The sequence below is a fragment of the Gymnoscopelus microlampas genome, assembly GCF_963454915.1.
Source record: "Gymnoscopelus microlampas genome assembly, chromosome: 8".
Classification (NCBI taxonomy): Eukaryota; Metazoa; Chordata; class Actinopteri; order Myctophiformes; family Myctophidae; genus Gymnoscopelus; species Gymnoscopelus microlampas.
Genome location: NC_139945.1, coordinates 11301483 through 11316287, shown reverse-complemented (window position 1 = coordinate 11316287; position 14805 = coordinate 11301483). Strand labels below are relative to the sequence as shown.

At 41.8% G+C, this 14805-nt stretch overlaps 1 protein-coding gene across 1 annotated transcript in view; it reads left to right on the top strand.

The window, feature by feature from the left end:
• The first annotated feature begins 230 nt into the window (after positions 1-230).
• prss16 (serine protease 16) overlaps positions 231-14805 on the top strand; it is a 15694-nt gene continuing 1119 nt past the window's right edge. Inside the window, exons 1-13 of the mRNA XM_084065057.1 lie at positions 231-461; positions 2323-2498; positions 2991-3090; positions 5016-5145; positions 5371-5494; positions 6183-6260; positions 6352-6399; positions 7321-7440; positions 7905-8069; positions 10266-10407; positions 11684-11863; positions 14138-14292; positions 14724-14805. The exon at positions 14724-14805 is cut by the window's right edge and continues 1119 nt beyond it. Of these exons, the coding sequence (XP_083921183.1) occupies positions 401-461; positions 2323-2498; positions 2991-3090; positions 5016-5145; positions 5371-5494; positions 6183-6260; positions 6352-6399; positions 7321-7440; positions 7905-8069; positions 10266-10407; positions 11684-11863; positions 14138-14292; positions 14724-14786 (1542 nt within the window). The 5' untranslated portion in view covers positions 231-400 and the 3' untranslated portion in view covers positions 14787-14805. The remainder of the gene's footprint in view (positions 462-2322; positions 2499-2990; positions 3091-5015; positions 5146-5370; positions 5495-6182; positions 6261-6351; positions 6400-7320; positions 7441-7904; positions 8070-10265; positions 10408-11683; positions 11864-14137; positions 14293-14723) is intronic.

Below are 14805 nucleotides of genomic sequence, written 5' to 3'. Positions count from 1 at the left end.
GAACAATTTTCGTTTCGGTAGTGTCACTACCGAAACGTACTCCCCCCCCCCCACACACACACACACACACACACACACACACACACACACACACACACACACACACACACACACACACACACACACACACACACACACACACACACACACACACACACACACACACAGCTGGTCCTGATAAGGTTTGCTATGCCACTAGCAGAGTATCATTATGCACAGCCAAGAGCATTTTTGCAGTGACCCCAGCAACTCAAAAGAACGTGCCAGGTCCTTACTGCAGCCATTCTCTGAGGAGCATTTGGAGAGCTACGCAGCTTTCAGGAAGATTACATACCATCTGTGTGTGTGTGTGTGTTCAGCTAGGTGCAGGTGTTCCTCGTGGGACATTTAGGTGATAAAGATGCGTCTGTCACCAGTATACTGTCTTGTACTTTTTCTCCTCTTGAACTTTGTTCAGTCAGGTGAGTCGATCTGCCATCCCATGAATATGATTACTTTGAAAGGAAATTGTATTTTGTATCAGAATTATGGAGTGACTGTTATCATGTATTATATAATATAAACTGTTAATTATTGTTGAACATCTTCACTTTATAGTACGCATGTTGGTTATTCATTAGTGATAAGCTATGACAAACGAATTGCAGAAAAATTAAAAAAATTAAACAAAAAACAAAAAATATTAAAAAGTGCCGAGAAGTATCGATTGTTTGCAAATGAAGGGGGGGAAAACTAAAAACTAATAAAAACAAATACCCAGGCAGTTCATGTATGATGCTGACTTGAAATCTGCAATCCAAACTTATCTTAATGAATAAAACCAATCTGTGTGATAGAGTAGGCTAAGTTAATGCAATATAACAAGTACATCTGCAAATGGTCTACCGACTCTTCTTCCATTGAGAAATTTAGGCCCTGGTGTTGGATAGGGCACCTACTAGTTGCAAAGTAGTACTATCTGAAAGCTCATAAGCGCAATAAAGCCTATCCCCAGACCAAGTGGGGATGCCTTATTAAAAGAGTGGTAGTGGTAGAAATTCCATGTCTCATGCAGGACTCAAGGAGACTGGGTTTTAAATCGTGGGTAGGACATATACTGTAAGTTATAGACTGCAGTGTTATTTGTACAGCGATTATCATATATAAAGTGCAACATTGCTTTAAAACAGGGGTCGGTAACCTTTTTTGATACCAAGTGCCATGTTTTTATTTTCTTGATAGTCAGTGTGGCATATCAACATTATGTTTAATTATGACACCACATCAAAATAAAATATATCCAATAGAGTTTGATTGTCCATATACATAACCTTTATTTATTTCTCTTTCTTTAGAAATATCAGGATGATCATTAGACTCAATCATGACCCCACCTCTCTCCCAGACTCCCTCCCCAGTCAGAGTTCAGAGTTTGAGTAACTGTCGAATTATGTGCATTTAATATATATTTTCCATCCAGATGTGAGGGGACTTACTTTAACTGACTTTTTTTTTCATATTTCATTTTTAAAATAAAAATCCTCTCTCTCACACTTCTGCCAGTGTGCTAGTGACAACCCTCCCCTTTGCCAATGTTGGCACCCTAAGGTTGCCTACACCTGCTAAAATATAAAAATATAATAACCCAATACACATACATAACAACATGGGGATTGTTGCAAGCTGTACGCCACTGTTAATGAGAAATGTAATGCAAATTAACATGAAGGGTTCATGGGGTTCATCAAATTAACAAGACGATATGTAAACATGAAATGTAAACAAGCTGTTGGCATCGATCAAGCGGCTGCACGTGTCAGATAAGAAGCTTCCAGGCTACCAGAGGCAGTTGGACCTTATCAGCACCAGGTCACTGGTTACCATTGCACAGAGATTAGCCTATGCCATGGGAAAGTGAAATTCTTCATGTTTTTGCTAAAATACAAAATCTACAATACAAAATACAAAAAAGGCATAAATATTGAATGGAATATAACAGATATGTTTTCCTGCACCTTTCTATATTTTTGTCTGTTACTGTTTCTTGGTTTCTTTCTGTATTCTCACATTTTTTCTTTAGTTTGACCTCTTAAGCCCCAGGCCTTATAAGGGCTTAGGGTTAGGGTCAGGGTTATTTTATACTTTGTTGTAGTACAGAGGGTTAGGGTTAGCACAAAAATAGCTATAATTGAATTTTGTTGTGATAATGACATACACTCTCTGAGAGAGAGAGAGAGAGAGAGAGAGAGAGAGAGAGAGAGAGAGAGAGAGAGAGAGATATGACAAGGGCAGGTTGAAAGTGGTCGACTTGTCAAACTACTTGGTTATCTCCTCTGTTGGCAGGACGGGTTCTGAGGAGGATCAAGGAGCGCGTGCGTAAGCAGCAGATCCAGAAAGCCAAGCAGCGTGTTCTGACACGCACGTTCAAAGGTCACGGGCCTGTGGACAACGTGAAGGAAGGGAAGATCAACCAGCCGCTGGATCACTTTGACCAGCAGGGTGACGAGACCTTCCCTCAGGTGTCACCTCACTTTACTTCATCATACTTTTACCCGTACTTATCGCTGCTGTCGCGCAAAATGTCCATATTTAAACTTTTTATGTTTATTTTGTAAATTTATGCCCTAGTTCATCACGCAAGAGTGTCACACAAAAAAAGTTGTGTAGTAAAAATAGCAGATCTACCAGCTCAACATTTTAAAAATTATAATGAAGAATGACTGGTTTTGGACAACGAAGGTTTCCACCCGACAGCAATGTTGTGCACTTCTTGATTTATTAGCCTGATAAGATTCCATTCCAGCACTGCCAAAGCATCAATACAAAGATGATAATTGTGCATTACTCTCTGAGAACCCAGACACGATATACTATAATAATCTACTATAGTATATTATATTATATTATATAGTATACAATAATAATATTACACATATATTTTCATCCCTGCATCTCTTTGTGTATCCCTACTGTATGGGTGCAGTGCTTATGTCTTTCTGTGTGTCTTCCAGAGGTTCTTTGTGAATGAGGCCTACTGGGAACGTCCTCACGGTCCAGTGTTCCTCTACATCGGAGGAGAGGGACCCATCTCAGAGTTCAGCGTTCTGGCAGGTAGGACACCCATGCCTCCCTGCCCTACCCTGTTCGCCAAAATAGTTTTTAACTGCAATGATAATTAGTTCTATACAGAGTCTCTCATTTTCATATCAAGGACCTCCACAATTGATACGTATTTGGCTGCAGGAAAGTTTTTTCTTTTGTACCAGGGACTCCCTTTAGAGAGGATTTTTGTTGTTAGATTTTTGTTGACTACACTATAGGCCATTGGTTCTCAAAGTGGGGTCCGGGGACCCCCAGGGGTACTTGAGGGGGTTCCAGGGGGTCCCCAGCTAAATGATGGACAGGGACCAAATGGACCCTTATGGGTCTGTAACTCTGAGAGTGTACAAATGGAACCAAATGGACCCGTTAGGGTCCATTTGGTTCCATTTGTACACTCTCAGAGTTAAATTAACATTGATTTTACAATATGAATTGGGGTCCCAGAGACATACATGCCATTAAATGGGGGTCCGTAGCCTAATGCGTGTCAAACTGGGGGTCCTTGAAATTAAGATGGTTGAAATCACTGCTAGAGAGGCGTAAAAATCTTCTATTATGGGGGTCCCTGGCTTATCTCTTCAAATGGGGGTCCGCGGTCTAATAAGTGTCTATTTGGGGGTCCTTGGCACGAAAAAGTTTGAGAACCACTGCTATAGGCGATGGTCTAACAGTGGAGAGAGTGAATCATACAGTATCTGAATAGTCATTCTTATACGGTACATTTCCTCATTGGGCAAGTTAAACTGGTCCTCATTTTGCAGGGGACCCCCAGTGGGGTTTCTGCGGGTCCCCAGACCCCACTTTGAGAACCACTGGTCTACAAGACCTATCATGTTCTGCCAGCTTGGCTCCCCAGCTTTCCAAAAGAAAGTAAAACATGCAATAATATACTTACTGCATTGTCTTAAACATGATACTTGTTTGCAAGCCTGATCTTACCTACCACACGCAGTGTCAGCTTCTATCTATCCTGCCTCCTACCCTCGTCTCCTTTCCTAACCATACAGTACGCTTTCCACCATCCTCACAAAATCTTTCCTCATAATTGCCTTTCACTTTAAACTTCACAGAGGTCCCTGGAGGCACAGTCAGTTAGCTGCACCACCATGTCTTACATGCATCTTTACCCCACCTTCTGTCCAATAAAGCAGAAAGGTTCTACATAAAAAAAATAAACAAATAAACAAATAAACAAAGAAAGAAAGAAAGAACTTCTCTTCAGCCTGTCAGTTAGGTACTGTAGTATACAGTAACTGCTCCAAAACGGGAAACTTCATGTGCAGAGTTTTGCCTTCATTGATCTGTAGCTCCACTAGTTACTGCATAACATTTTAGCTTCAAATCTGTCTTATTTTTGGTACAAAATTAAATCTTTTCACATTGTGGAGAAAAGCTTGAAGTACAAGAATTTCACTGCCTGCAATTAGAGCCTGGCCGGTTGCAGACTTTCAGGATCCGATGCCAATCCTGATTTTGGAGAGTCCTAGTCCAACGATTACCGATGTTTGGCTGATATTTTGTCAAAAAGTGCAACGTTTTTGAATCAATTTGAAAATTATTTGAAAACCTTCAAATAGCAATAGCAGATCTACAAGCTCACGAGGCATTGCTTGGTGACCCGTCGTGAGCTTGTAGATCAGCTATTTGTGAACGTTATTTATTGGGCTTAGTTATACTATCAGACACAAGTCAGAAACATTGGCTACATAACTGCAGACCGGTGTCTGCACAAAAAAGGCAAATAATGGCAGAAATATCTGCAATATTGCTACTATACCAGCGGTCGTGTGTGTGTGACAGTAACCAAGTGCGTGCGTGCGTGCGTGCGTGCGTGTGACAGTAACCTAGTGTAACTGGACTAACTCATGCAGAACACCATGTTGACACGTGTGTGTGATAATAACCTACTAGTGTAACTGGACTGACCCATGCAGGTCACCATGTTGACATGGCTGAGGAGCATGGAGCTCTGCTGGTGGCCCTGGAGCATCGTTTCTATGGCGACAGCATCAACCCTGACGGCCTGGAGACAGAGAACCTGAATGACCTGAGCAGCGTGCAGGCGTGAGCACTGGTTGTGTGTGTGTGTGTGTGTGTGTGTGTGTGTGTGTGTGTGTGTGTGTGTGTGTGTGTGTGTGTGTGTGTGTGTGCGCGTGCGCGTGCTTACATGCATACCTGTGTTCATGTTCATCATGCATCTGTCAGGAACGTGTGAGAGTACTTTATACTGCACTGGAGCTGAGCCACAAGGTGTTTACGTTGTGTTGCGTTGCTTCCTGTGGCGTACAGGTTAGGTGACATGGCAGAGTTTCACCAGTACATCACCGAACGCTTCAGCCTGAGCCACCTGAACACCTGGATCAGCTTCGGAGGTTCATACGCCGGAGCCCTGTCTGCCTGGTTCAGAGGGAAGGTGTGGACACAAATCATATACATTATATACATAAACATATACATTTTAATTTTATTTCAAGGACCCCTATAACAGTGGTTCCCAAACGTTTTAGCTCAAGACCCAAAATAAAAATTAGACGTTTGCCCAGGACCTAAACTAGTTGTTTTTTCTTCATGGAATTATTTATTCTTTTTATTCATGAAAAACCTTTGGAAAAAAATGTGGAATTGTTTTTAATTGATGAAAAGTTGTGATTTGTTTTGTTTAATCTTACATTTTTGTATGCCTTTATTGATAGTGAAGTGAAGTGTGTTAGACAGGAAACGGGGGAGAGAGATGAGGAATGACACGCAGCAAAGACCGTCGCAACGGGACACAAGCCCGCGACATGCTGTCAGGCTACATTGTAGCTTAGGTGCCCGGACCGCTAGGCCAGCAGTCCGGGCCTGTTTAATTTTTTTTTAAATCTTTTGTAATAATATATAATAATATTTTTAAATGTAGGAAACAAAGAAAAAATATATATATAAATAATATATATGAAGGCGACATTTACTCGCGAGTCGCGACCCATAAAAATTGGTCCCAGCATGGGTCCCAACCAACCCATTGTTTGGGAAAGAGTGCCCTGGCTATAACTAGTGTACAAAGGACTCTGTTGTATACATCTCTATTCATTATGTTTATTCTGCATGGTCTCCTACAGTTTCCTCACTTGGTCTATGGCGCTGTGGCCTCCTCTGCTCCGGTCAAAGCTAAGCTGGACTTCTCCACCTTCAACAAGGTAAGACTCATTTATACTGTGTTGCTCAACCCTGTCCCTGTCGCTTGACAAATAAATGAGCTATTTTCATCCACCATTTCCTCTCCTTCAGATCGTTGGCTTGAGTCTGATGAATGAGGAAGTTGGCGGCTCACAGAAGGTATGGAGACATTCAATATCAATTGTTGTAATATATCAACGAATTGACACAAATAATCCTAAAATAAATAAAATAAAATAATAATTGATGTCAGACTGTATTCATTAGTCTGACTTAAGCCCTACTTTATACTTTTTCATACAACACTGTCGCACACAAATGTTGAATAGCTCTACATTAGATCTACAAGCTCAAAGCTTGTAAATGTGCTATTTTCGGTAATTTTGAAAAATATTGGTAATTAGACGATTACTTCGATTGCTGTTGTCTGTTGAACCCTTATTGTCGCTGACGGGCAGAAAAACCTCATATCTCCGCCAACGTTGTACGTTTCTTCGTAAACGAATGCCCTACAGCAGGGGTCTTCAACAGGGGGTCCGGGACCCCTAGGGGGTCCTCAAAGTTACTACAGGGGGTCCGCCAAATCTTTGTGATATGATTTTTTTTTTATACCTTAACCACTTGAATCCTAATATCCCTTTTCTGAGGAGAATTTGAGCCAAAAATAGCAGATCTACAAGCTCACAACGCCTCGCATCTGCTATTTTTGGCAAAGAGGTGTAGTAGAGGGAAAAAAGAGCAGACCAAGTGAACAAAAAAGTTTAATCTGAAACACAATTTTATACAATATAGAGGAGGGGGTCCCTGCTTCATCTCTCTCTCAGCTAGGGGGTCCATGGCCTGAAAACGTGGAAGACCCCTGCCCTACAGTGTCACAGAAAAGTATAGCAAAAATAGCAGATCTACAAGCTCACTGTGAGCTTATAGATCTGCTATGTTTGCTACTAAGTATTAACAAGAGCTAAATAATAACTACATTGGATCCTTTGGAACATTTTTTTTCTGAAATGTAACCGGACATGCAAGGTTTCTTTTGACAGAGATGATATGTCTTGTCCCTGTCACCTCTCCTCGCTGCAGTGCGTGTCGGACGTGTGGGAGGCCTTTGCTGCCGTCGAGGCTCAGCTGATGGGAGGCAATGCCACCGACGTGGCCAAGGACTTTGGCTGCTGTGAGGTCCCCGAGGACCTAGAGGATCAGGTGAAAGAAAGGCTTCTTTTGATTGGGCTGCTTAAAAGGGATAGGTCACCCCCAAAATGACTTTTTTCCTATCGATTAGGCACACCATGGAGACTGAAATTCATGGATATATATTTTTTTTTATCGCATTCCTAAGCCAATAATTTGATGACCGGCAGCGGTTCCGGTAGGAGACACAAAGAGTCTCCTGTGTGTCTCCTACCGGAACCGCTGCCTACCGGTCCGCTGGTCATCGAATTATTGGCTTAGAAATGCGACAAAAACTAAAAAATATCCATAAAGTACTTAAAGTACCAAATTGGTACTTTAAGTACATTGTGATACCAATACTTTTGTAATTTTACTCAAATACATTTTTTCCCCCGGACTTTTACTTGTAACAGAGTACTTCTACATTGCAGCATTGATACTTTTACTTAAGTAAAACATTTGAGTACTTTTTCCACCGCTGCTCCACACTTCAGATTGAGCTGATGCAGAGCTTGGCCGACATCATCATGGGGACGGTGCAGTACAACGACGAGGGCTCAGTCATGTCTATCGACGAGTTGTGTGTCCTCATGACCAATAAGAGCGAAGCCTACGAGGAGGAAGAGGAGGCTTACGACCGCTTTGTCAGACTGGTTGAGGTATGAGTCACACACACACAGCCTGACTGTCACTATGTCCTATATACATTTGAATAGACGGCGGGCGTCACAACCTTAACATCCGGTTTTGCGAGACGCACCGTTGCTATCAAACTTGGCACAAACACTGGTCCCAGGGGGCAGCTATGAGAATAGCCACACCAAGGGCCCCTGGCCCCGGGTGCCACAGTTGCTCCAATCCACGCCAAATTTGCCACAAACACTGTTCAGGGACCTGCCATGAGAATAGTCACACCAGGGGATAAGTGTGCACCAAACTTGGCATAAAAACACACTTCATGTATACAACATGTCTAGATGGTTCCAATCTTGGAACCCATTCGGTAAAAAAAAGGGGGAAGAGACAGGAACTCGGTTTGGCTCCTCCCCTTTCTTAGTCCACTTCCTCCCGGGTGCTTCTATGTTTATTCCTACTAACAACAACACTACATGTTTAGGGCAGTGATGCCGACAGAAAATCTTTCTCGAGCGATTAAGATGGTTCTAATACTCTGTAATAATCTGTCATGTTGATCTTGCCTAGAGTGAAACTATTTGGGGGCAAATTTCTTTCTGAATATTCACACCCAAAAACCTAAAACTGCACACATATGGGCCACAACAGCAGTGTTGACCATTGCTCTGATCAGCACAATATGGGACTAGAGTTGAAGGCCAATAATAGCCGCAATGAGATTTCCACAATAAATAAAATATGAAAGTACAATTATTAAATATGGCCTGTTTTACTTACTTAATCCTCTTCATTCCCTGTGGTGGAACATAAGGCTGTGACTCTCTGCTTCCATCTGGTCCTAGCTGTGCATGTGTCTTTTGGCCATAGTCAATTATATATTTGAATTAGTCATTGGACAATTGATCATTGTCAAAAAAAATGTTAAATTGTAATTATTTGTAATTTAATCCGTAATCATAAAATGTCATGATTGTGACAGCCCTACTCTCGTCATGCACACATTATGGACACCAGAGGTCGCTGTTGATCTATAATTCACAGTATTGGATGGCAGACATTGGTGGCAAAATACAGGTGATTGTAATCAAACAGCAGGTGTTCATCATGACAACCACGAGCTGTGGCAATGGCATTAAGTCATATTGTCAGTGGTGGAAAGTAACTACATACATTTACGCAAGTACTGTACTTAAGTACAATTTTGAGGTATTTGTACTTTACTTGAGTAGGCCTATCTCCAATTTCCTATACTTGTACTCCACTCTTAGAGGCAAATGTTGTATTTTTTACTAATCTTTAGCTATCAGTTACTTTGTAGATTTTGATTATTACAAAACATACATTAACCACTTCAGCCCTATATAGCCTATATACATTTCAGCCATTTGAAAATGGCCGACCTACAAGCTCACAATGCCTCATAATGCAACACATTGTGAGCTTTTAGATCTACTATTTTCAAAAGTTTTTTATACATTTGAAAACTTCAAATGGGACATTCTGCATGAGTTATTTTTCTTTTGGTACTTTGAGTACATTTTTATGCCAATACCTTTGTACTTTTACTCAAGTAAATTTTGAATACAGGACTTTTACTTGTAATGGAGTATTTCTATATTGCAGTACTGATACTTTTACTTAAGTAAAACATTTGAGAACTTTTTCCACCACTGCATATTGGATGGCAAATCACAAATTAGAAACAGCTTTGTTTTGGTCCTTTATGTACACTTTTTTATGTGAGTTTGGTTCTGTTATGTTTTCTGCTTGCTGGCTTTCTGCTTACCGAATTTGCTGTCTTCCTGTCAGGTTTCTCCAATATATTATAACTCTATGGGTTTCTCTTGGTTTCACAGCATCATTCTTTGAGACCAATAAGCAACTTTTGTTTGACCCTTCAAAGGCAGTGGTGGAAAGTAACTAAGTAAATGTACTCAAGTACTGTTCTTCTGAGGTATTTTTTAGCAGCGCTAGCCGCTCTATACCGGATCCTGCTCTCTGACTTTGTCCGTGTTCACCGTCAACGCTCTGATTGGTCAGTCCCGTCAACGCTCTGATTGGTCAGACCCGTCAACAAAGTGATTGGTCAAGCTTCACGTGACACGTGGCTCTAAACACATTATAAACACATATCGATGACAAAATGTATCAAAGGCGCCGCTACCTTCACACAGGGTGTGATTTTACCTTTACTGGAGTATTTTGTGTGTTCTCTCCAGGTGTATCGTTCTACAGGTGAGGAGGAGTGTCTGGATGCGTCCCACGAGCAGGCGGTGAATGACCTGCTGGACACATCAGAGGAGGCAGCCAGGAGCGGAGCGAGACAGTGGCTCTACCAGTCCTGCACTGAGTTTGGTTTCTGTAAGACCATCATACACACACACACACACACACACACACACACACACACACACACACACACACACACACACACACACACACACACACACACACACACACACACACACACACACACACACACACACACACACACACAGTGCGTGACTATAACTATAGTCCCAGTTTTCAGAAGGTGGTATACCTGTTTCTCGTTCCAGTTCATTTTCCCACAGCTTTGCTTAATTGGCTCAGATGCAGATTTAAACTGGAAACACATGTGTGTCATGGGTGTTTCCGGTTCAAACCTGCTGCCGAGCCAATCAGACGAAGATGGAAAAATGAACTGGAACAGGAAACAGGTATGTCACCTTCTGAAAACTACAAGTTATGCACAGTTATACTATCTATATATTATCTACCGGCACATATAAATATTGTACACACTACATAGATGTACGTGTATATTATACACGTACATATCATGAACATTTTATATACATATACGTGACATCTGTGACATAGCACTTACAGCATGTCACAAACAGGGGTCACCACCATGCGGGCTTAAGGTGGACATTTTTGTCGAAATGTTATTCTTGCCACGGGCATACAAAATGAGTGGACAATAATATTACCAGAAAGTAACACATAGAGCTAGCCCTGAATGACCATAACAGGTCTGTAATTCTGAGAGTGTACAAATGGAACCAAATGGACCCGTAGTTAAGGAGGTCCTTGCAAATAAAACATTTGAGAACCACTAGTACTAGTGGACTCCTATGTGCCATAGAGTCCTAGTAAATCATATTTTGAAGAAAACCTGAAGACTAATATTCAGTAATTAGGTCTTGTGATCAAAATAAGAACATTATAATGATATGTGAAACTTTGCTACGGACAAGGACAAGTCTTTCCCCGGACATATTTGTCCATGTACGGACATATTGATGACCCCTGGTCACAAACGTAACATGCCCATATACCGTATGTAGATCACTTGAAACTGGAATTGACCACTGGACAGACCACTGAAACGGGTCAGAAAGTTTGAAGTGGTCTCCATATATGGGTAACAGATGTCATGTATATAAAATGTACATACATATACGTATATACATGTTTATATACATACATATACACCCACCCACACTCACATAAGTGAGACAACCTCAGGCATTTTAGTGTTCTGAGTTATATTTTTCTGCTGACATGAATGTGTGTCTATGTGTGCATGCGTGTGTTCATGTGAATGTGTGTGCATGCGTGTGCACATGTTGGTGTGTGTTTGCATGAGCAGTTGAGACATGTGAGGACTCCAGTTGTCCATTCTCCAGGATGATGACGTTGCAGGCCCAGACCCAGCTGTGTCCCATCCTGTTCAACATCCCTGAACAGACCCTGCCTGAACGCATCGCCTTCACCAACAAGTACTATGGAGCAGACCACCCGCGCACGCACAGAGTGCTCTACGTCAACGGTGAGCATCACTACATTACATACCGTCTCGCTGTCGGGCAGAAACATTGTATCTCCATCTCCATATTTCATCTTTTTATGTTTTATCATAAATTAATGCCCTATTTTATACTTCAGTATGACAGTGTCATGCAAAAGCAGCGAAAATAACCGATCTACAAGCTATTTTCGTTTATTCCTGAAAATGTTGGAAAATTTGAACATTTGTTGAAAGTGGTTAAGTCTGTCTGTGTTTTTTTAAATACATTTTTAACCAATGTAAAGTATGAAAAGTATTAACAAGCGCTTATGACTAAATATTAACTAAATTGGATCCATTAGAACACAGTTTCTTTTTTCCATTTCCTGATAAGTTATGGTTTTGGATATGCTCAGTTTCTGCACAACAGTGACACATTACATGTTGAGATATCTGCAAGTGAAACATTTGGCCTAAAGGAGGCACATACAAATGACTAGCAATCATTTTGGATGAACACGGGTCATTTTTCTCTCATATTGTAGGGCAACATTTTGGAATAAAAGTTTTCTCCAGTCTGTAACACAGATTAGGGATTTGCTGCAACACCTGAACTTCTCTGCAGTGCACCGACTCAAACAATGATAGCTGATTTAATAATTCATCGACCAATAAGTAATTGTCTCCCTCACATTTTTTGACTCCTGCACTTTCGTTCATTGCAAATTAACTGTAGATCGGGTGTCTAGAAACAACCACCTCCTACATGACCAGCAATGCAAAAAGTAAAAGAACATGGAAGAAAATCATTATCTTGGCCAGGGAGATTATGTTTTCGCCCGTGTGTGTGAGAGAGAGAATCCAGAGGGAATCTTGCATACCGCTGGACCTCTCAGCGTCAAAACTTTTGTGCACTCTGCCTGTAGGCCAGGGGTCTTCAACAGGGGGTCCGGGACCCCTAGGGGGTCCTCAGAGTTACTACAGGGGGTCCGCCAAATCTTTGTGTGATATGATTATTTTTTTATATTAACCACTTGAACCCTAGCATCCCTTTTCTGAGGAGAACTTAAACCAAAAATAGCCGATCTACAAGCTGCGTTGTGAGCTTGTAGATCGGCTATTTTTGGCAAAGAAGTATAGGTGTAGAGGGAAAAAAGAGCAGACCAAGTAAAAAAAAAAAAGTTGAAACACAATTGTATACAATATAGAGGGGGTCCCTGCTTCATCTCTCTCTCAGCTAGGGGGTCCTTGGGCTGAAAACGTTGAAGACCCCTGCTGTAGGCTAAGGAAGCCACTGCATCCCAACATTTTCAAATCGTCCTCTTGGTGGCATTATACTAGCTTACTTTGGCCGATAATATTTTTTAAATTCTATTATAATTAACTGTAATTTGCTTCCAAGTAGTGGGAGAGACCTATTTCTTACAAAAAACAAACAACATCCAATCAACCCTGAATTGGAATCATAGAGGGCTCTATAGAGGGGCCTCTCTAGAGCTAATCTCTCAAGAACAGATTCAGAGCTGCGCTACTGCATCTGTCGGGAGGGCCGTTCAGAACGTGTGAACATTGGCATAGAAGTGGGCGTGCCTTCAGATCAGGAAGCAGGCCGCGCTTTAGTGGGCGGGATTTACATCTGTGCGTGCGCTTCCCACTGGAAACAAACCCAAACTCATTTAACAACAGCGTCCTCGGAGCCGACAAAACCACGGAAAGTTTGTAACATTTTAACTTGTTCTGCCGTCATAGAAACAAGTGGGCTTATGACCAAAACGATCCGTGTTCCGTGGGAGAAAAGGTGTTAGTGTTCCGTTCCGTGGAGAAATATTGTTAGTGGGAATGAAAACATAGGCGCACCACCGGAGGAGGAGGGCTGAGGGCAGACCAAACGGGCTTATTTCCTGTGGCCACGTTCCTATTTATGCGCTACCCCCAGAGTCAAATGCAAAGGTGAAAAACTGCACAGTGCGCTGTTTTTCCCTTTTCTTTGACGATGGGTTCGCAGATTGCTATAGAGCTAACCTCCAAAAGCGCTTTCACTTCTGACCATAGGGGGCGCCACAAATGCAAAATGTTGAACTGTATGTTGTAAAAATTAACCCCCCCCCCCCCCCCCCCCCCCAGCTTCCTCGGGTTTTGACGGTTACAGCCCTGGGTAGGCAACCCGGCCTGGCAGAGACCTTTCTAGTTCATATTGTCCATACAAAGACTGTTTGCCAAGGCTCTAATGACTAATTAGCCAAGTAATTGACTTAGGGTGAAGAAGATATTGCTGTTTGCTGGCCTCTCTCTCACATCGCTGGTCATTTCCTTTAGGTGGCATTGATCCGTGGCAGGAGCTGTCAGTGGTGAAGAACGGAACGAAGGAGGGAGAGAAGGACCAGGCTATCTTCATCGAGGACACGGCCCACTGTGCTGACATGATGATGAGTGCAGCCGCCGACCGCAGCTCCCTCAAGAAGGCCAGACAGGTCGGTGTGCTTCACTGTGCTACCTACCTAATAAATACTGTGGGACAACAGGATTTATTTTATTTCACGTTCTAGTTTACTGTGGTCTTGCTGAAACATCTTAATTGCAGCAGAAAGAAATCATCTTGAAATTATCTTTAAAAGATAGAACAAGAGCTGTGTTTTATGTCTGTTCTGTATATTTAATTGTATTAATTTAATTTTATATTCACGTTTTATTGTGTCCATTTGTGGTCACTTTTTAAAGCGCCGTGTAACAGTTCTTAAACGTTTTTTGAAATAAAGCTACCATAATAATGTGCATTCCCATGTGTTATGGCTGCACTGTTGCTTTTGTACTTTTGAGTTCTGCAACATATGAATTCTTTCAGCATGATTTCTACTTCATAGTCCGATGGAGAACTGAAGTATCTCAATGTCTGGTCCCTCAGGTGATTGAGAAGCACGTGGCCAAATGGCTGAAGATCGCTGCTTGGGAGAACATGCTGGAATGAGACGAAACAAAGCATCATG